Source organism: Mesitornis unicolor, unplaced genomic scaffold, assembly GCF_000695765.1.
Source record: "Mesitornis unicolor isolate BGI_N332 unplaced genomic scaffold, ASM69576v1 scaffold15469, whole genome shotgun sequence".
Taxonomy (NCBI): Eukaryota; Metazoa; Chordata; class Aves; order Mesitornithiformes; family Mesitornithidae; genus Mesitornis; species Mesitornis unicolor.
The window spans coordinates 35,200-57,381 of NW_010205347.1; the positions used below are offsets into that span (position 1 = coordinate 35,200).

Sequence of the window (22,182 nt, forward strand, 5' to 3'; positions counted from 1 at the left end):
GGTGATGTTGCCAGAATTGCTGTTTAAGATCTAATTGGTGAGGTAATTGGCTGATGTAATGTTTTATAGATCTGTTTTCGAGATCAGCTAACTAAAAGAGCTGGTGATTTGTCAGTTATTTTGCTTCTAACTTTGTTGTGTAATCCCATTCACTCTTTCATGTGAATGAACCAAATGGGTTTTTTTTAATGAAAGCTGAAATTTCAGCTGGCTTTTTTCCTACTGAAGTAAAATTGCTGCTAGGTAAAGCAGAACTTCAAAGAAACTTGATCAGATTGTCTGTAGTTGAGCTTTGTTTTTAATGTCGTGCTTTACATTTGCTTGAAATAATGCAATGTCTTGGCATGTCTTAATGTAGCTAACCTGTTTTGTGAGAGCTGGAAGTAGTGATGCATTACCTTGGAACAGTTGTGTTCAAAAAGCAATACCTTTACAGATCTTACGAATCTGCTGCTGCCTGTAAAATCATGCTTATCATTAACCGTATCAAGAAAATATGTATGGCTTAGTGATAACTGCTTAAAGAAACTGACTCACTGATTTAAATACATTGCTGATGACTGCCTTGTTTCGTAATTCTTTGACCTGCTTTTCTGACCACCTGTGAAAGCAAGAAGTTGCTGACATTGCATATATATTGCAAGTAGTAAGTAGAATCCAGCTGTTTTTTTATTTGTGAGGGAGTTATATCGAATTAAAGTAAATGAACTCCTTAAAATGATGGAACAGCATTTTATAAGCACTAGTCTAAGGTTAAATTTTCCAAATCTGTGGCAATAAGGTTATGAGTATAGAACAGTTGGATTAGCCTCAGTCCTTAGAATTGTAAGCTGATAGTGTGCTGTTAGATTGAAAATTACTTCACGTCTGCGTTGCATTTTGTATTAAGTCTTGTAGAAAAATTGTTCCAACTCTAGAATAGGTACAGACTGATGAGTTTAAATAGAATTGTCACTGTCTGGTGTTGATTAGTGGTGCAGCAAATGAAAGCTGTGAATGATGTTCACAGAGAAGGCTCTGGTGACACCTTATAGTGGTCTTCCAGTACCTGAAGGGGGCATACAGGAAAGCTGGGGAGGGATCCGTTTACAAGGGCAGGTAGTGATAGGACATGGGGTAATGGCTTTAAACTGGGAGGGGCTAGATTTAGATTAGACATTAGGAAGAAATTCTTGACTGTGAGGGCTGTGAGACACTGGCATAGGTTACCCGGAGAAGCTGTGGATGCCCCCTCCCTGGAAGTGTTCAAGGCCAGGTTGGACAGGGCTTTGGGCAACCTGGTGTGGTGGGAAGTGTCCCTGTCCATGGCAGGGGGTTGGACTGGATGATCTTTAAGGTACCTTCCAACCCAGACCACTCTGTGATTCTGTGTTTAGGGCCTTTTAACGGAGTTCCTACTGACTGCCATACCTGATTTCTCTTGTCTAAGGCAAGATGTTGTGCTGAGATGCTGCTCTCTAAAGCTCTGCAGATGATTGGTATTGATGTATTGTTGGTCAGGTGGGCTTGGAAGTAATAAAGCCTTCTTAGCCCCCTTTTCCTGCTAAATCCATGCTTACTTTAAACCTTTTATGATGAGATTATGCTTGCTTGAGTTTTTTTCCTGTGTGACCTAGTCTAGGTGATCCTGCTCTGGCAGGGGGGTTGGACTGGATGATCTTTCGAGGTCCCTTCCAACTCCTAATATTCTGTTATTCTGTGTTCCTGTGAGTTTGATGGCATTTGTAGTGCTCTTTAAAATAGAAAAATGGATTTACTTTGCGATTCTAAAATAATTTTCTTCAGTCATTGAACTACATAAGTTAAATTAGCCAAATACTCATTTTTATATTTTAATCCTGCTTTTGGAGGGGTTTTTTTCCCAAGTCACAGCCAGGTGTTTTTTGTTTAATTGGAGGATCCTGTACCTCAGCTCTGAAAACAGAAAAAAAATTAAATCTGTAGGAACTGCCTCTCATTTTTTTGTATTTCATGATATTATTTATCCTTTAGTATTTTTCTTTAGTATCATACCAGTCCATATTCTTTTTTGAAGTTGATGTAAGTTCAGAGTTTCAAAGTGAATAAAGTACTGTTTTCTGGAAAGCAGATGGGTACTTTTTGCTAATCTAAAGAGTAAGGTATAACATTGAGTTGACCAAATATATGCAGGATCTAAGAAATTAACTTAGCAGAGAATGGCTTGCAGACTGTAAGTTTTAATTACAGCTCTAACTGAGGCAGATGCATCATGACATTTTGCCATCTTAAACAAAAATGCTGCTTATAGCATATAGGTGTGACTGAAACATATTCCTTCTATGTCATTTACTTCAAAAGTTGGTCATTTGAAAAGTAAATCTCACCATATTCTGATGCACACGTGTTCTTATTTGCAATTTCTCAGTTAATGGCGAGTCATCCGCCTCTGCACCAGAAGCTGGTAATTCTTCTGTGTCTGAGGCTCCGGCAGGTTCAGTCGAAGCTCCCTCATCTTCAGATTGCACTAGCACTACAACAGAACCTCAGACCACAGCAGAAGCAAGTGGTTCCTCTGAAGGCCACACTTCTACATCACCTGTTGTGTCTGCTGGACTGGAATCTACAGCTGCAACAGACTGTGCGCAGCCTAATGCTAGGAACAGTACAGCAGCAGATGCAGCAAAACCAAGGGAATCGTCCACCACCTCAAGTGCATCTGCAGAACCTGTAAGACAGCAGCCTGGTAATGCCAGCACAGAACCTTTGCCACCAGGGTATGTGGTCTTGATTTTAATGCTATAATCTGTTTATAATGTTTCCGTCTGAACATGCATATGAAAAAACCAAAAATTTAATTCTATACTGGGATTGCCAAATGCAAGTCAGTTAGCTGAGATGGGGTTATTTAGTCTAAAATGGGGTTTTCACTGCTGCTGTAACTGGCTAGGAGCTCTTGTCCCAGAAACTGACTTGCTGAGACGGTATTGTGATCTAAACAGACAAACTCTTGGGCATTATGGATGTGAAGACTTTTCATTTGATATAGTCAAAATTATTTGGGTCATAATTTGGTACCCGATTGGCTCTTAAACTATGAGAATGCAGTAGGGACCAAAATACAGAGAAATGAAAATGAATGAAATAATCTAGAAATACTTCTGGGTGCTTGCAGTGTAACAATAATGTTATAGATAAAAATACAGATTTGAAGTGTATGTATGTGCTCTGAACAGCTAGAAACTTTTAACCTAGTAGGTTGCTAAAAAACTTACTTGTGTAGTCCTAAACCTAAAGGTAAAGATGTGGTTAGATATTTAATGAAAATATAGTACCTGCTCAAATACATGTATTGATCTTAAAATTTTTCTATAGATGCTTTCATGTTTGGGTGAAAAGATGTCTTCAGTAACTAACTGAAAATACAGACATTTCTGTAATGTACTAAATATTAACTATTTTAGCATTTTCCGCGCACAGAAATTGTTTTTTGCCCAAAGAGTATATACTTGAGTCATTGTAGCTGGTCTTTCAGAGGGCCTGTCTTGTACCTGCTCCCTCTGAAGGAGGTTCAGTAAGTTATAAGTGACACTTCACTTGAGTTTCTGCAGTTGGATAAACATGAAAGCAAGCATCTAAAAAGACAGAAATATTGTATTTATGTTGTTGGGAAGACTTAATAAGTTTTTAATATTCAGATGCTTTGATAGTGCAAGCTCTTTATCGTCCCCCCTCCAAGCACACTTTTTAAAAAAAGTTAGTTACGTGCTTTCCCATTGGGATAGTTGTTCCAGGCATAGTGCACACTGTAGCCAATGCATTTCTTCATCATTTCTCCCTGATATAGTTTCCGTGGGTTTTGTGGTTCTTTTGGGTTTTGTTTGTTTGTTTTGTGGTTCCCTGCCCCTTCCCCCCAAATCTAGTTGAGTTTCCATTATGTTTAGCCCTATCAACTCTATAACATGATGCTGCTCCACTCTTACCTCCTTGTAATCCTGGCATTTAATCTCTTGAACCACAGAAAACATTTTGTAGGAGTTTTACTGGATACTCTGCTAGCCAGGAAATGCACATGAAATCCTATGAGTAGCAGACAAGGTGTTCTGCCTACATTTTTAGGAGCTAATTAATTATGTATATAAGAAAACCAAGCATATATCTAATACAAGCAAAGGCTTCAGCTTTTTGTCTAACATTTATCCTGGTTTCCTCTCCCATTTATAAATACTTTTATTGCATTATGTCAGTTCTCAGCAGCGTGAAGCTTCAATTATTTATAATGTTTGATCCTCTCTTCATCTTCAGTGTAAGTTTGCTTTGCAAATAAAACTGAAGAAATAATCCCCAGGGATATGAGAGAGAGAAATTAGCAGGATAGGAAATAGAAACACAGGAAAGCACACATTTCAGGTTCACTTTGAAAGATCCTGTTGTTTTTTTGATATAGGGTATGGTGCTTCAAAAGGTAAACTTTTCTTTTGTGAGAGGCATGTGCTTCGGAATGCAAAGCATGTGTCTCTAAACGCTTCTGAATGAGGTTATTTTAGCATCTAAGACTTGATCAGATAATTAATGTACTTGGTTTTCAGATACCTTAAATAGAATTTGAAAATTACTGTGAATATTGATGTATGCTCATTTTATGTACCAAGATAAGTATTCTAGTGTGACTTCTCTTTGGGATTTTAGAATGAGTTTTGGATCATAGTATTTTCATTCAATACCAAGGTACTTTTTTGGCTTAGTGGAAAATAAGTCCAGAGGAAGCATTTTCACCCTGACTTAGGTGAAAGTTTTTTTGTCTTGAAGGTGGGAACAAAGAAAGGATCCTCATGGTAGAACCTATTATGTTGATCACAACACACGAACTACAACATGGGAAAGACCACAGCCTTTACCTCCTGGGTAATGTAGACTTTTCTGATTTAAAAAGGATAAAAGTACTATTTTTTTTGTTTGTTTGTTTGTTTGGTGCAGGAAAAAGTACCAGCTTTAATAAGCAGCTCATTGAAACTGTATCATACATCATATATTAAGATGTTCTAGCTTTCAGTTAATTTAGAATTCTATTAATTGCAGCTATCGTTACAAGAGTGTTGGTACTGTATATACTGCTTGCTCTGATCACTTGTTCAAATATGGTTACGAAATTATTTTGTTCCTTTAAAACTTAAGCATAAATGATACTTGTTTGACGACCTTTATTTAGGGTGACACCGCTTGGTGTAGTGCACTGGTTCCAAACCTCAGATTTCCAGGCAAATTGTTTTCTGTGAAACCTGACAACATTGCTTATGGTCACAGGAATTAACAAAGTTAAAAATGAGGTGATGGAGAGCTGAGCATGCTATTGCTTGAAGTCTCTGCTTATTGTGGTTGTCGTTCTGCCAATGAAGTTGGGGAGTACTTTTGTATACTTTAGAAACTAAAATCATGCCTGTGACTCCAGTACTTCATTCAAGGAAGTAAAAAAATCTAGGAATTTAACATAAAGAGAAAATGAGTTATGTAATGTTACTGAAAAATTTAGCTACTAACATTTGTCTGTCTTGAAAGCTGGGAAAGAAGAGTTGATGATCGTGGGAGGGTTTACTATGTGGACCACAACACCAGAACAACAACGTGGCAGCGACCAACAATGGAATCAGTGAGGAACTTTGAGCAATGGCAGTCGCAACGGAATCAACTGCAGGGAGCTATGCAACAATTCAACCAACGATACCTCTATTCGGTAACTTCTACATAAAATTTTAAAATAAGTAGAGAGGTGTTAGGCATACATTTTGTTCTTTAACCTTTTCTGAAGTTATTTCATAACTATTCAACCGTATGTGTTACAAGACATTTGACATCAGTTTTTCAGATTCCTATTATGTTGAAAAATGTTAACAAAAATCGTCCTTAAAGGCAAAAAGTACTCCTTTCTGAGTCTTTTCCCTAATTTGAGCCTTGTGTACTGCATGATACTTAAGACTTTTAATGACAGTAAGAAGTAAATCTAAAGCAGTCCCTTAACCGAAAAGGAACGTAAAAGCTGTTATGGGCACTTTGAACATGTTTTAGTGGTTAAGAGTAATTCATTATTACAGGAGGCAATTCTTTTACTTTCAGCTTACTTTGAAGCTTATGCACCTGGTTAAGCTCTGGAATTTCCTACGTGATTTTGCCATTTTTCTCATATAGTTGCTCACTTTCTTCTACCTGAAGAAAATATCATGAGTACCCTCAAAGAAGATTATTTCTTGAGACGAATTTTTCCATCTGTTACTGGATAAATAGCATAGTTGCTTTTTTCAGAGTTAAGAATGACAGTGTCTGCATGTTACTGTCACTCTAAAAAGTCCATTTTAAGAATTGTGTTTGGTCTCAAAAAAAGATCCAATCCCAGAGACTTTGTAAGTGATATGTAGCAAAGCTGGAGTGTTTTACAGAAGAAACCATTGAAGTAAATATTTGAAACAGCTTCATGGACTAGGACTCTATGCGTCCACAGACCTAACTTTGCCTTGAATATGATGTTTATTCAAGTACCCTTCTGAAGTAAAGGGTGCTGCAGTATTCTTATATTTGACAATTCTCAGCTTCTCATTTCCCGATTAGACATTATAGTTCGTCACTAGCAGTAGGAGAAACATGCATCACGACATTTTCTTAACTCCTGGAGCTGAGCATCAAAGTCAATTTATGTTATGCAATTAGAGAAAGATAGTATGGTTGAGGTTGACAGGGACCTCTGGAGCTCATCTGGTCCAACCACCCTGCTCAGACAGGGCCACCTAGAGCCAGTTGCACAGGACCACGTGCAGACATCTTTAAATACCTTCAAGGATGGAGACTCCACAACCTCCATGGGCAACTTGTGCCAGTGCTTGATCACCCTCACAGTGAAAAAGTGCTTCCTGATGTTGAGAGGGAACCTCCTGTTTTAGTGTGTGCCCATTGCCTCTGGTCTTGGCGCTGGGTACCACTAGAAACATCTAGGCTCTGTCCTTTTTGCTCCCTTCCTTCAGGTATTTAAACACATTGGTAATTTTTTATGCAAATCCAAGAATCATAAGTGAAACATTGCCATTAGCTCTCACTGAGCAACTCTTTTTACTTGTGTACTACTTTGATCAGTTACTTAAACATCTAAGAAAGCTCTAACTTTTCCTAATCCTAAGATGTATTTTGTTTTGAGCTAGATTTATTCTCTCAGGGAACAATGTGTTTTGTAAATTACATGATGTTCCTTTCTTCATTTAATGGTAACTCTTACTGAAAACCACAGACTCATTTCTTGAAATGTCTTGTCTGACTTTAAAATCATTAAATTAGGATTTGTTTGTGAGACACAATATACTTGAAGGAAGAGAAAATTTAACTTGACTCTTTTGCTTCTCTTTAGAATTTTGTTTTCTAAGTAGCGTATCAGGTGCATACCTAGAACTCACATTTTGCTGGGGGAAAAAATTGAAATTATGTTGAAAAAGGTTTTTTATTTTAGTGCTGCTGTATGCTTTTCTTCTAGAATTGTTAAGGTCAAACTACAACTAACTTTTCCTTCTCTGGTGTCATACCAGTACTCTACCCATATAGCAGTTTATAAGTGAGAGTATAATTTATTTTTTGGTAAAAAGCGAATTAATAATTTTAATGAGTACAAGAATGTTTCAGTTACCTTGAATGGTCAAAGCTGAGCTATATGGAGAAAAATGGATAAGCTATAGTTACTTTAGTTGCTTCTATTCTTACCTGGGTTAATATATTGTACTCCTTTTGGTATTGAATTTGGCTCATCTCATGCCACTGCCTAGTGTGGCATGAGATGAGCCAAATTCAAACACAGTGTTCTGTTAAATAGACATTAGCCAGCAGCCACACACAAATCCATTAAAAAGATTGGAAATCTCTGAATTGTGCCACCATTCAGTTCTCTGGCAGACAGCATTTTCTGTTTGCTGTTCTGTTTATGCTCACCACAGAGAAGACTTTGGTTACAGGGTCGTTGTGACTGTATAGTTTTCAAAAGCAGAGAAGGCTGACTGCATTTGCTGCTGAGATAATGATAATTCTCTTCACATGTAGGAGCCGGTGGCCAGAACAAAGAGGCAGCTTGTTTTTGAGTGTAACTATTGCATCTTCTTCTGATCTTTGCTCTGTTTCTGTTTCACGGGAAAAATATTGTAGCTTTTGTTGGCTGAATTTGCTGTTTTAAACCCCTAAGGGGATTTGAGATTTTTAGATTGCAGATGCTATATAAAGCAATATTAGTAGCAAAGTGATCCTTAAGATACTTTTTGAAAAAAGTAGGTTGTTTCTCATATATCAAAATGTCATTCTGTACAAAAAAAAACCCCAAACAAACGAGCCAAAAGAAACATAAAAACATTTTAGGGAGTGGATACTTTTAGTTATAAATCAGAGCATGGATCCTGCAGCCTGGGGGATTTCTGCATTTTACGTTTTATTTTTTCCCATGCTTGGGCAGCTGGGAGCTGCTGGGGAACTTCTGCAAGGTTACAGTATATTACAAACTTACCATGGTTTTACATATAATCTGTTTCTTTTACTTACTTATTTTCCTTTTAACCTTACAGTATGCTGGTATAATTTTAACCATCCACATATTTTAATGAATGCAGCTGCATTTGCAAAGAATGACAAAGTCTGAAAATAGCCAAACATGCAGGAAAGACATCACGTATTGAGGAAGCAAAAAACCTTATGTTAGCAATACTCACTGTGCTTGGAAATGTTTATTGTAGTAAAGCACGTTCTTAAGCAAGAACATTGTGCTTATCTGTTATACATGCTTCCGCAAAACTTCTGTGAACTGTACATTTTTAAGACCACTGACTCTCAAGTTTGATTGTAGGAAGGGAAAGGGAGGGTAGCTTGGGTTGTAAACAGTGGAGGCAAGTGCACAGATCATCTCTTATTATCATATGACCTATGTTCTTCACAAAAACAGACTAAAAATGCCATGATGTTTTTTCAGAATGGGTAGACTTCAGAACTAGTCGTAATCTTAAAGCACATTAAGGAAAAAATACAACTAATATTTGGCCTAACTGAATGTCCTCTTGTTTCTAAATAGGCTTCAATGTTGTCAGCAGAAAATGATCCACTTGGGCCTTTACCACCAGGTTGGGGTAAGTTAATTAGCTGTTCATTTCAAGAAATGGAGTTTAAGAAATTTGGAGTGCAATTGGTGTATAGTGGGTTTTTTAATTCTTTTTTTTCCCTAGAAAGGAGAGTGGATTCGAATGATAGGGTGTATTTTGTAAATCATAACACAAAGACAACGCAGTGGGAAGACCCTCGAACTCAAGGGTAGGTGTGTATATTGACTGTGCAGATTAAAAGATCTTGCTTAGTTCTTATATGTCATGATATGGGGGAAAAAAGTACTGTCTGCAATCTCTTCTGCAGTTTACAAAATGAGGACCCTCTTCCAGAGGGCTGGGAAATCAGATACACCAGAGAAGGTGTCAGATACTTTGTTGACCATAATACAAGAACCACCACCTTCAATGATCCTCGTACTGGGAAATCTTCTGTGTAAGTGACAAATTAAATACTTTTTTTTAAGTTTTAACTTGTTATAGTTTAATAATGAAGTCTTCTTATGCTAGAAGACAATCTGTACTTTTAGGTGGAATTGAGCACTAAATTATGAACAAATTTTTGTCCTGTACATTTAATCTATTTTTAAACTTTATCTGATAGTTTTAATATACTTTTAAAATAAACAAGACTGTAATTGTTTTATAAGTAAAAAGGGAAAGTGAAGTAAACTTGAATACTAAACTAATGTAGCTAATGCTTAAATTTTTAAAGAAACAGCAAATGATTGTAATGAATACTGCTTATAGTTATACACCCTCTAGCAGTGTTAATGTCTTAACAAAGTCATTTTAAATTTCAAAAATTCTATGTGCAAACTTTTTGACAATAGTTAAGTCTGAAATACTGACCCAACCTGCAGTGGCTCTCTTAATGTCTTTTCTGTAGGGTAGGGTTTACTTCTGATGATGTGTTGATGGCCCTTCATTCAAAGAGCCTGTAGAATATTGTACTAGACATTCCTTCATGGTTCTGCAAGCAGCTGAATTTATGAAGCCTAATTTAGCAGTCTTCCTCTCAGTGAACAAGAAAGGAACAGCAGATGAGATGTCTCTCCTTTAGCTGGCTTGTAATGTTTACAAGATTGAAAGGGATATGAAATCCTCTAGATTTCTGCTTTTTTCTTAAAGTTGGTAAATTGACTAGCATCTTAAACAACAAAAAAAGGGGGGATGTGGAGGATGGAAGACCATCTGACTAAACCACCAACTGCATTTTGTTTCTGATCATATCTTACAGTAACAATTTTTGTGTATTTTTGAAATCTACATGCTATTGTTTAGTATTGAAACTACTGTTGGATGTCTGTATGGTTAATGTGTCTCAAATATATTTCCTTGCAGAAATAAAGGGCCACAGATTGCTTATGAGCGTAGCTTTAGGTGGAAACTTGCTCATTTCCGTTACTTGTGTCAGGTACTGATTAAGTAATTATTTACTTTTTGAAACGATTTGAATTTACACTTATATGTGCTGCCTTTTAACATTATTGCCTTATGATTACAGTCCAATGCACTGCCAAGTCATGTGAAAATCAATGTGTCCAGACAGACTTTGTTTGAGGATTCCTTCCAGCAAGTAAGCCTCCAATGATTGCTGTGTTTGTTTATCAAGACAAAGCATAAGAACAAATTTGGGCATAGCCAGTTCAGACTGATGGTCCTTCAGGCACAGTAATCTTCCACTGGTATTAGCCAAAGAAGGATTCTTAGGGAAGATCGTAAGAACAGAAGTAATGTATACAGTACTTTTAGCAAATGGTCTTTCAGCTCCAGACTGTTTACAGTTGAAGTGCTTCTTGAGCTTGATGTGGTTTCTGGGTATTTAATAATCCTCAAGGGACTTCTCTTCTGTGCGCTTGTCTGTGCTGCTCTTGTGAACTTTCTGCAACTACAACATCCTGTGGTAAAGAGTTCCACAGCTTAACCACATTGCATACCATATTAGCTTAACCACGTCAGATTTGCTTTTCTGATTCTTGTGTGTGGTTATATGCATCACAAAATCTTGTTTTATCCAATTAAAACTGGTATCCTGCTTTGTCCTTCAAACGTTAAGTCTGTGTAATAGAAGTTTACAGTTCTTGAGCTGTTGCAGTCTGCAGCCAATGTGTGTTCCTTGCTTATTTCTCTGTAACAATAAAAATTCTTGCTGCTGTCACCACATCAATACCTCTTGAGAGGGATTCTCTGTAAGTAAAAAGATTATTCTTAATGAAAGTATATTACACTTACTTTAGATTACATTACTTTTTAAGTGATTTGCCTAAAATGAAAAATCTGTGATACATCGGATGAAATACATTTTTGCCTGTTTTCCTTTAATGATAAAGCATGCCTTAGGAAGAGTGTAAGAACAGGGCAGCCATATAGTGATACTTTCCAGATATGCTCTCCCACTTGCTAGCAGTCTGCTGCTCAAGGATTTTAAGTCTGAGTTGGTATTTTTGTATGCAGTTCATTGACTGCATGTTCCTTGACTTGGTCTGATTGCTTGCCAAATCTCTTTAAACATTTGACATATATGGCATCTCTGTATCAATTAAATAACATCTGAATAAGAAGGAGTGATTGTGTTGACAATGTATAATTTATAACTTACTGCAATTTTTGGTGTTTTTTGATAGATTATGGCATTAAAACCCTATGATTTGAGGAGAAGATTATATGTTATATTTAGAGGAGAAGAAGGATTGGATTATGGTGGCTTGGCAAGGTAAAAAAAAATGTTTAAAATAGTTTTTATTTTTTTAATTTCATTCTGTTGGCAACGAAACTGCTTGCTTTTGCAGTCTGACCCTAGTTACCTTTTTAGCTCCTCTTAATCTATTAAGGAGGTGAAACTGGCAGCACTGGTAATTGTCAAAGAACTGAACAACTGAGACGTACGTTTTACTTATGCAAGGTTATAACCCATAACAAAGATTGATACTTAAATTGAAATTTTTTAATGCCAGTTAATTGCTCTAGGCTGTGTTATTCGAGAGGAGAGTAGTGCAGGCATGAGGTGTAGCAGCAGATGAGCAGGCTAAGTAGGCTGCACAGGAATGCGGAACAGCTAGACTACAAGTTTTTCTAGAATCTGAAGTGTAATTTGGAGGGAAAAGATGGTAACAGGAAAAACATAGACGAAGTGTGTTTCACCTGTTGACCATACAGAAGCAAGCACTGACTACTGCTGCCTTTTACTTGACTGAAATGTTACTATTAGGATGAAAATTTCAGTACTACTGCAGACCTAGGGAATTAGAAGTAGTCAGATGATAGAATTTTTCCTGTTTCGTTGGTTGCTTGGTTTTTTTTTATGTAAAGGTTTTCTGTTTTGGTTTTGTTGTGGTTTTATGTACCTTACTGTGTTAAAATGAAGTTCAGTGAAAATATGTAGTATTTTTAAGTAAGGAAGCCTGGCTTTGAAGGTTGAGCTTCTTTGGAAATGTGGGTGGTTATGCTTCTGAACTGCAGTCTGATAGGCTTTTGGGGAGTGACTGCAGGGAGGAATCCAATTTTTGCTCTGCATGGTTTTGTTTGGTTGATGTCCCTGCCATGATGGCCCTAGGCGCAGGATGGGAACCACGAGAGTTTGAGTAGTCTGTTCCAGAGAAAAAAAGTATTCGGAAGAAGTGGTGTTAGAATAATTTAACTGAAGAGTGTTAATCACAGAAAGTAGCAGAATAAATAACTAACAAATATATGAATTGTATAATTTTATAGTTTTAGGAATAAGTCTTGCCCAAGATTTTGAAATTGAGGAGCAGTACAGATCTTACTGTAACTTGAGCTGAGAATTTTTAAGTTACACTGAGTAAATGTTCATGTACTGATTTGCTTATGTAAAATTGGATTAATACAAACATAGAAAGCTGATGCTCCTGATTTATCAGCTGTCTCTCAGCAGGCTAAACTCAGTGTTCCCTCCAGATTTTTACCTTGTGTTTAGCAGGACCAGTCTGACACTATGTCCTGTGACTAGTTCTAGCTGTTGGGAAAAATTCATTGCTTCTGCAAACTTGTTAATGGCTGATTTCTTCGATTCCTCCTTTGTTTTCTGGCTTTGGTCTAATTCAAATGCCTATTAAATTTGATGCTTCTATGCAGAGTTAATATAATTATCTCAGCATAAAACTTGCATAGGATGCTGTACAACATTCTCATGCTTATTAGAAGATACGCAGAACCCCATTAGGATTATCATATCCTAGCTGCCTTTTGCCATTTACTCTTTCTGCTTGGCCTTTGGGTTGTAAGTGTATTGTAGTGAATCATGATCCATGATAGTGTTCCTGCTCATGGCAGGGGGTTTGGACCAGATAATCGTTAAGATCCCTTCCAACCCAAACCATTCTGTGATTCATAGAACTGTTAGGAGAAACATGCCAGCAAACCTCTCATTTCTGTTTCCTATCTTAGGGAAATATAGAGATAGAAAAGATACCTCTTAAATGTGGCAACTGAAAGGCAGTCAGGGTGAAATTCAGTCCCTGCAGTTATAGGAGAGACTTTTAGCTTTTTTTGTGGCTGTTCCCTCAGCCTCGTTTGTTCACTTCCAAGCATTGAGGGCCTGATACAAAAGCTCCTGAGTGTATGTGACTGCATTTGAGGTCTCTGATTATATACAACTAGCGTAAAGCAACAATTATTCTAAAAATGAGCTATCGTAACACTGAAACACCAGATTCGACTATTATTTCAGGTCAGCTGAAAGTGGTGAATAACATGTATTAGTTAAACCTCAACAAAATTATATTTTCACATTGTCGGGTCCTGTGGGCTTAACTGATGCATGGTAATTTGTTAAACCACAGTAACTCAGTGTGTGTTCTGCTGTCAGACTGGGAAAGCAAATGAGATGTGCTGTGGTTTGGGGGTTTGTTTTGTTTTGTTTTGTTTTATCTAGGTTGTTTATAATAAGGACTGCCCATGGAATAATCTGTAGTTTTTCTGAATAAAGGTTTCAGTTGTATGCAGTAAAGCGGCATGAGGAGGATAAATACTGGGTATAGGTTGAGTCAAGGACTGTGCAGGCAAAAATGTTACTAATGTGCAGCTAAAATGTGTGCTATAAGGGTGTGTTCAAGTGACAATCTTAATATTTGTCTCTAAATTTTGGATACCATGACTTTCTAACATTATTGTTTTTAATAATGATGTCTTTATATTTAAGAAGTATATAATGCATATATTATTCTGTGATTCTAAGACAATACTGCTTATATTATTTTTCTAAGTTTGCATCTAATTTGACCATTGTGCTAGTTACCTAAGGGGAATGGTGATAAACATCTGTATTTGATGGTTTTTATGTGTATACATGTTTTTTTTTTCCTTAGAGAATGGTTTTTCTTGCTTTCCCATGAAGTACTGAACCCTATGTACTGCCTATTTGAATATGCTGGCAAGAGCAACTATTGCCTGCAGATAAATCCAGCATCAACAATCAATCCTGATCATCTTTCATATTTCTGTTTCATTGGGCGCTTTATTGCCATGGTAGGTTAGATTTTTAAGCTTTTATTATTTGCTGTAGCCATACATTTATTCCTGAACAGTGTTTGTTGTTACAGTTGTTACAGGTTATATTAATCTCTTAGAAATGGAAGAATAAGGCATGTAAGGTTATTGAGCCAAAACATTCCCTGAGAGTTAAGTCTCTTACACACTCCAGTTTCATAGTGATGGAAGTTAATATGACATTCAATATAATATTTTATTTTTATCAGTTGGATGTATGTACTTCATGCACACTGCTGTTTGATTGAATGTCTGAATACTGATGCTCTGAAAAATGTGACTAGCATTTTCTGAAGAAGGCTCCTCAGTTAGACTTTGTATACCTTACTGTATGAGAAAAAATGAGTTGGAAATGTTCTGCAGAGTAGAGTGAGCCTAGATTTAAATGTGCGCACATGGATACAAAGGCTAGATACTGAGGAGAGCAGAAGCTGGCAGAGAGCTGATTCTCTGCTGTCAGGTTTCTTTTAAACTCAAATCTGACCAGCTGTGTTGTATCATTTTTTCTTCTGGTACCACCCAGTCTGTTTTCTGTAGTGGCCTCCTGTTGTGTCACATTTCTTTCCTTCCATGTAATGATACAGTCATCCTTCCACATAATCATCATGGTGTCTTCAGGTAGCCCTCAGCAACCTCCCTGAACATAGTGAATATGAAACCAAAAACAGTAGATAGCAGTGCATTTTCAGATTGCAGAGACTGTCGTCCTGTCCTGTTGTTCAGGCTTTTTGTATGAAATTAGAATAAATACAAGCAAAGTGTAACATAAGTGGAAAAATACCTTCAGATTTCAAATAAGTTAGGTTTGGGAGATTTCTTGGTTTTGCTTTTCTTACAGATGCTTCTCGAGAAACAAATTTGTTCAATTTTGATGATAACATGTCTCATTTTGAGGATTTTGTGGCCCAGTTCCCCATTTGTGTGCTGTCACGGACATTTATTTAATTGGGTTAAGACTTTCAATAGGCTCCCAACTTTTTTCTTTCTTCTAGAACCCTCAACAAGCTGTAATACCATTTAGCAGGAGGACATGATAAAAGCCAGTTAGGTGCTAGAGCTGAATATTCTCTTTCCTTTAGTTGCTGATTTTTGATCTTGCATGTAAGATAAAACCATAAATTAAATGTTAACTTCAGGAAAACAACCTCATAATAGTACAGATCATAGAAAAGAACTTAATTAAAGTAATTAATTTCATTAAAAGACCAACTTTTTGTTCCTGAAGTATTTTTGTATTTCTATTTGTGGTCGATTGTAAGGTTTGAGTATATTCATGGTTCAAAGAGGATGACACTTCCTGCAGCACTTCTGGGATACCCTCTAGTGGCTTAAAACACTGGGAATCATTATAAGGAGTCTCGATAGGCTTTTTAAGTGCAGTTGTAGTTTCTGTCCTTCTCATACATCTAAAATAGTTGTGATTTTCAGGTCATAAAGACTTCTTTTGGTTTTGAGTACTGAAATAACCACAGATGTTTTCAACTGAAATGGAGTTAAATATAGAGAATACACATCTTGCTCTGTGACAAAACGCTGTTATGAGGTTGGCTGAGGCAACTTTTATGTTTTTCTCTAAGATTCTCAAAGACAGTAAATGAGATTATTAAAGAGCTTACTTTTGCAAAGAGCAGGAAGTTGTATGGTTGGGTGTTGCACTTGACATTTAATTTTTCTGCTTCTATCAGCTTGCTCTCCCATAGAAGTATAAACCAGTTTAAAAATAAAAACATGTGTGTGTGTGATACTATATTCAGTACTAGAAATTAGCTTACAGGATTTGCACACATGTGGTAAGACAAGTGTGGGGCTTTGTTTTTTCAATTTTATTTTTGCAGTAGAAGGAAGAAACTAATTTCTTAGTTCTATTGATCACTTGCTAAAAATGTGATTTCCAAGGTTTTTTCCTAAGCATTCTGTGATTGCATTTTAAAACTGTTCTTTACAAGCTGCAGTAGCACTGTGAAAAGGGTGATTTTGCAGGATATATGGATGTTCTCAAAAAATAGCAGTAGTAGTCAAGTAGGATCAATATTATGATCAAGTAGTATTAAATAACACTTGGCATATATATTTATCCACATAATAAAGAGAAAACATAGTAATTTCTTCTTTTCATAGACTTAATAATTTTATCAGATGGTTTTTTATCAAAGAATTTCTAAACTGTAATCATAACATATGCTTGGATAAATTCTGCCAATTAATCATTTTTCCTTCCCATTTAATGCAGTGTTTTATTATTTTTAAATACCAAGCTGCTACTGCTTCTTGGTACTTTTTATTATTTGAAGGAGAAGGGAAAAAAAGAATTCAAGTCCAGAAATCCTTCAATAATTCAGTGGTTCAGTAAAAGCTAAACAGACATTTTTCTCTTCAACAGGCTTTGTTTCATGGGAAATTTATTGACACTGGTTTTTCTCTGCCTTTCTACAAACGAATGCTCAGCAAGAAACTTACTATTAAGGATCTAGAATCTATCGATACTGAATTTTACAACTCCCTCATTTGGATAAGGTTTGTAGATATTTTGTGTGTGTGCGTGTGTTATGTTTTATGAATTTTTTTTGTTTATCTAAAGTTCATTGCATTTTTTTTTCCGTTTTCATTCAGGGATAATAACATTGAAGAGTGTAACTTGGAAATGTACTTTTGTGTGGATATGGAGCTCTTAGGAAAAGTAACCTCACACGAGCTGAAATCGGGAGGTTCAAATATCTTGGTAACGGAGGAGAACAAAGAAGAATATATTGGGTACGAAGGTGTAGATGGTGAAGAAAAGTGTTCCGTATTTCTTCTGTTGCTCTGGTCTTTTCTAACACAGGATATGATTTGGTTCGCCCCCTCCCCCCCTTACTATGTAATTCTTGGACTATTGAAACGATATCTTGGTACATTTTTGCATCTTGGTACACATGATCTTGTGGTACTTTTTGATCTCTCCTATTCCCCTCCTATTCCCCACCCCCCAAAAAAAAAGTCTTGTTATTACATGTACAATGAGAGAATAGGTGAAACTGAAAATGAGCAAAGCTCTTTTCAGTAACTTCATGTAACAAATCCAGGTGGAGGGAAATCTTCATATTTAACAGGAGGTTTTAAAATTGTTCATAACTTCGCTGTAGCTGTGGAAACTGAAATTCGGAAGGGTTATATAATGTGGTGTGACTTAAACTGTTTTTTCTCTTTGTTCTGTTATGCTGCTCTTTCCTGCTTCTCACATAAAACTATCACTGTCTTTCTGTTTCTGAACCTGTATTTCTGATCCATCTATTCAGACTGATCTCAGATTCAGATGTGCACAGATCCTTTTCTGGGATACAGTGCATGTCCAGTGCTGCACATAAAGTTCCCAGTTAAATTACAGTGAAATAGTTTCTGTAGTAGGTATATATATTTCTTTCTTTTTTTTTTATTTTATTCAGAACTAGCTTGACCATTTTAGTTGAAACTTAAAAAATGTTACCTCTTCCTCCAAATCTTGGCATAAATCAGAAGCTCAAAACAGAAAATAACTGCTCTTTGTTGAAGCTGGAAATAGACTTATGCTGGAAGTATTGGGCAACCTTAGTTATAGGTATTATAAGCAACAGTATTTCTTATTATTCTCTGCCTCCATGTTTTTTTTTTGTCTTGGGAACAGACTATTTTAAAATCAGTGGAAATTTTTTTTCTACCATTGAAATACTAGGGTTATGCACTTTTTAAGGTAGAGGAAATTTTGCCATAACAAAATCATAATGCCTGAGTAGCATTATTTTCATGAAAAGACTGCTGAATTCTGATTAATGAAAGGTTGTTAATAATAATACTAATGCTAACAATAACAACAACAACAACAGTAATAATCCATATTTTTTTAACTGGATTGGTAAATCTGAGTGCATCTTGCTACTTTTACTGTTGTCCGAGTTTGGAAATGTTTGGATATTGGTATGGTAGGTCCCTTACAGTCTGTGGAATCATAGGGTGTAAGAAAGTAAAATTGGAGGGAGTGTTCCCTCATGGGAACACAGCTGCAATCAGACATGTCTGAACCTCTTCATATTGAGTGCTAGTGATGGTTGATTGATGTTTGGTTTTTTCCATCCCAGGCTAATGGCTGAGTGGCGATTTTCTCGGGGAGTTAGAGAACAAACCAAAGCTTTTCTTGATGGATTTAATGAAGTTGTACCTCTACAGTGGCTACACTATTTTGACGAAAAGGAGCTGGAGGTGAGGTTTTCTTCTTCAACGTTTGTACCTTTTGCAAAGGTAAAACATATGAAATTACTAAATAGATAGCACACCTTGAGTCTTTCATCTGTGGCATGCTGCACTTGATAGCTTCTGGAACATGGAGAGTTTAATAGGAGCAGTGGGGGTAAATCATGGTGAAAAGCCAGTACCTGTTGAATTGGTGTTTTGTGGTGTTTGCATTTGGGAATTTTAGATTCTACCCTCAGTATTAAAATATCTTTTGCAAGTTGCTATGAAAGGATCAGAATATGAGGTCACAGATGGATGCATTGGTCATAGAGAAGTTTTCCCTCTGTGGTAGATGGGTAGAATTCCTTTGTCACAGATGGCACAGAAGTTGATTCTGGTGTACAGCAATTACTCAGTTTTGCATAGACAGTCTAGGGTAGGTTCTAGGGTTATTGCATGTAAGGACAGGAAGCTGGAGGAACCAGCATGTTTTGAAACTGAAATTTGCAGACCCTCAATATGTAACCCAGGGGCTGATGACAGGAATCGCTTGCATGCACCGTGTTTACTTAACCATCAGCCTGACCTATGTTCACTTTGGGCTCCTGATTTGAAGCAGTAGTGCCACGCTTACGTATTTCTGTGAGACCTGCCAAGGTTCTCTATATAAAAGATTGTTGCTCTGAAAGCTTCTCAAGTTAAATGGGATTTTTTCCTGAGAAAGGACTTTGATCTATCTTATTTAGTGTTCATTTTTCTAGGAGGCTTTGCCTTTACCACTTTCACCTTTCATTGCTTCTTGTAATGAATACTTTGCAGGCTTATGCTCTGCAGTGTGTTTTATCTTTACTAGTAGTAGCAGTAGCAGCAGCAGCAATGTAATCATCATCATCATCATCTTGGAATACGAGGCAGGGTTTTAATGGGAGAGATAGTGCTCTCTTTAATAAAAGATTTTCTTTTCTGAGAAAGGTAGTATCTTTTTTTATTTTATTATTAGTCAGAAAAAAACTGAAGTTCCTAGTATGCAGGCGTTCAACCCACTTAAATGCATAAACATTTTTGGAAGAGTTCTGCAAACCTAGGATAAAGGAAAATCTAACTGCGGAGTAAAATGAAAATGTTACCAGTCCGTTTTTTGGAGCGAGAACCTCCATTTTAGTTTGCGTGTCTCATACAAGATACTAAATTAACTCTTAACTTACGTTTGTAGACATTTATATTGTGAAATAATAATTCTCTTTTCTAGGTTATGCTCTGTGGTATGCAAGAAGTTGATTTGGCAGACTGGCAGAGGAACACTGTTTATCGTCATTATACACGGAATAGCAAGCAGATCATATGGTTCTGGCAGGTAAGTTGATCAGTAAAATTTCTGACTTCTTTGGATTTTGTTTTGTAACACAAATGACATGGGGTGGAGGGATGACATCTGAATGAAGGTTCTTGCTGCTTCCTTTCTTTTCAGTGAAGAAAGGTTACTGGTTCTTAGGGAGCATACTTCAGATACCTGTGTTACATTTGGATGGCTGGGTCATGAATAGTTTTTCTCTATCTTGTCCTTCTTATTGATTATACAACAATAAAGTTTATTTGTATTTTAGCAGTGAAATACCTTCTAAATATCCTTACATGTAGTACACCTGTACATCTGAAATAACACATATTATTTATGATCAGTCATATTAACTGTGCCAGTCTAGCACTGACTGATTATAACTCGAATTTTGATGAAGTTGGCTAAGAATTCTTTTCAGAAGAAAACCTCCAAAAATAGCTCCCAGTTTCTATGGATTTCCTAAAGAGAAGTCACAGCTAGGCAGTTCCTCTCTTGTGATGAATCACCATTTTAGAGCTACTTCTGACAAAGAAAATGATGCAAACCAGTTATTTTCTCGCTTATTTAGATTGTCAGAATAAGGTAAGGTCTCCAACTATGTTAAAGACTTTTATTAAGTCATTTGAATTTCTGTGCCTAGTTTGTAAAAGAAACAGACAACGAGGTTCGCATGCGACTTCTGCAGTTCGTCACTGGCACTTGCAGATTGCCACTGGGTGGATTCGCTGAACTCATGGGTAAGTAAAAGGTGACCAAAAGTTTTAAATGGTAACTGTTCCATTTGCAGATGAACCATGCTGCAAGTGTACAGACAGCAGGAACCTCATCTACATCAGCTTGGGCCTAGAAAGGCTTTTTATGGCAGAAATCCCACAGATTTATAGTGCCACATTTATAAATGATTAGGAAATTAGGAAATGTTCATGTAACATTGAGTAGCACCTAATGAGTTCTGTCTGCTGTATGTGAGTTGTGTTTTATGTCAAGTATGTATCCCGTGTGCTACTTGAAAGGAACAGATTGCACTTTTTTAAAATTTTCTTTTCTAGGAAGTAACGGTCCTCAGAAATTCTGCATTGAAAAAGTTGGTAAGGAAACCTGGTTACCAAGAAGTCACACTTGGTGAGTTGTTACATGTAAACTTTCTGTACCTTTAATGATTCTCTCTTCTGGTCTTGCATTTACCAAATCAAGTGAAATCTAATTTGAATCAGTTCTGTATCTCCATCTTCAGCTTTTTGATTGCTCTGACAGGCCAGTGTTGAAAACCCTTCTGGTTGCCGTATTCTTAAGTTTTGCTACTGCACTGTACACAGTTTGTCAGTATCAAATCTATTGAAAGTATGATATCCTTCTTGCATAGGACTGAGAGGCATTGCCCTAATTCTTTATTTTAGAGAATATTAAATAAGTGAATAAAAGTCATGTTGGTACTAGGAATATTGATTATTAGGGCCATTATTATGGATTAGCAGGGCTGCAAAAATGATCGGAGGGCTGGAGCACGTCCCCTGTGGGGACAGGCTGAGGGTTGGGGCTGTTCAGCCTGGAGAAGACAAGAATCTGGGGAGACCTTATTGCAGCCTTCCAGTTCCTTGAAGGGGTCCTACAGGAAAGCTGGGGAGGGACTGTTTTCTAGTTGTTAGATCAGAACATTTTTAGCAGCAGTCAAGTTCTGTAGTGTTAGATGTGGGATTTAGATAAACTTAACATTCTTTTTCTTCTGCTCAGTTTTAATCGTTTGGACCTGCCACCATATAAAAGCTATGAACAATTAAAAGAGAAGCTGCTCTTTGCCATTGAAGAAACAGAAGGATTTGGTCAAGAGTAGAAGTGGCGTTGAGTGAAAAGGAGATCTTGCATAATGAAAGGCCCAGCCAACTAAAATTGCACACTTAATTGTATATAAGCTTTTGGTTCTGTACAGTGATCTTTCTGGAACTCTAAAAGTGTAATTGTTCTCCGTTCTTCCACAATGATATGCAAAACAGTTCAGCCTTTTCTACTTTTATTTATTGCCCTTCCAAAAGACCAGAAAAACCCCTCATAAATTTTGAAAGCAGACAAGAGACTTATTTAAAATAT

General features: G+C 36.7%; 1 protein-coding gene across 1 annotated transcript in view; it reads left to right on the forward strand.

Moving 5' to 3' along the window:
• WWP1 (WW domain containing E3 ubiquitin protein ligase 1) overlaps positions 1–22,182 on the forward strand; it is a 34,862-nt gene extending 12,680 nt beyond the window's left edge. Inside the window, exons 7-23 of the mRNA XM_010191371.1 lie at positions 2,387–2,735; positions 4,768–4,863; positions 5,515–5,689; positions 9,038–9,092; positions 9,189–9,273; positions 9,373–9,501; positions 10,410–10,482; positions 10,573–10,644; positions 11,693–11,781; positions 14,393–14,552; positions 16,954–17,087; positions 17,184–17,324; positions 18,665–18,785; positions 20,008–20,112; positions 20,738–20,834; positions 21,147–21,219; positions 21,829–22,182. Coding sequence (XP_010189673.1) covers positions 2,387–2,735; positions 4,768–4,863; positions 5,515–5,689; positions 9,038–9,092; positions 9,189–9,273; positions 9,373–9,501; positions 10,410–10,482; positions 10,573–10,644; positions 11,693–11,781; positions 14,393–14,552; positions 16,954–17,087; positions 17,184–17,324; positions 18,665–18,785; positions 20,008–20,112; positions 20,738–20,834; positions 21,147–21,219; positions 21,829–21,928 — 2,054 coding nt within the window. The 3' untranslated portion in view covers positions 21,929–22,182. The remainder of the gene's footprint in view (positions 1–2,386; positions 2,736–4,767; positions 4,864–5,514; positions 5,690–9,037; positions 9,093–9,188; positions 9,274–9,372; positions 9,502–10,409; positions 10,483–10,572; positions 10,645–11,692; positions 11,782–14,392; positions 14,553–16,953; positions 17,088–17,183; positions 17,325–18,664; positions 18,786–20,007; positions 20,113–20,737; positions 20,835–21,146; positions 21,220–21,828) is intronic.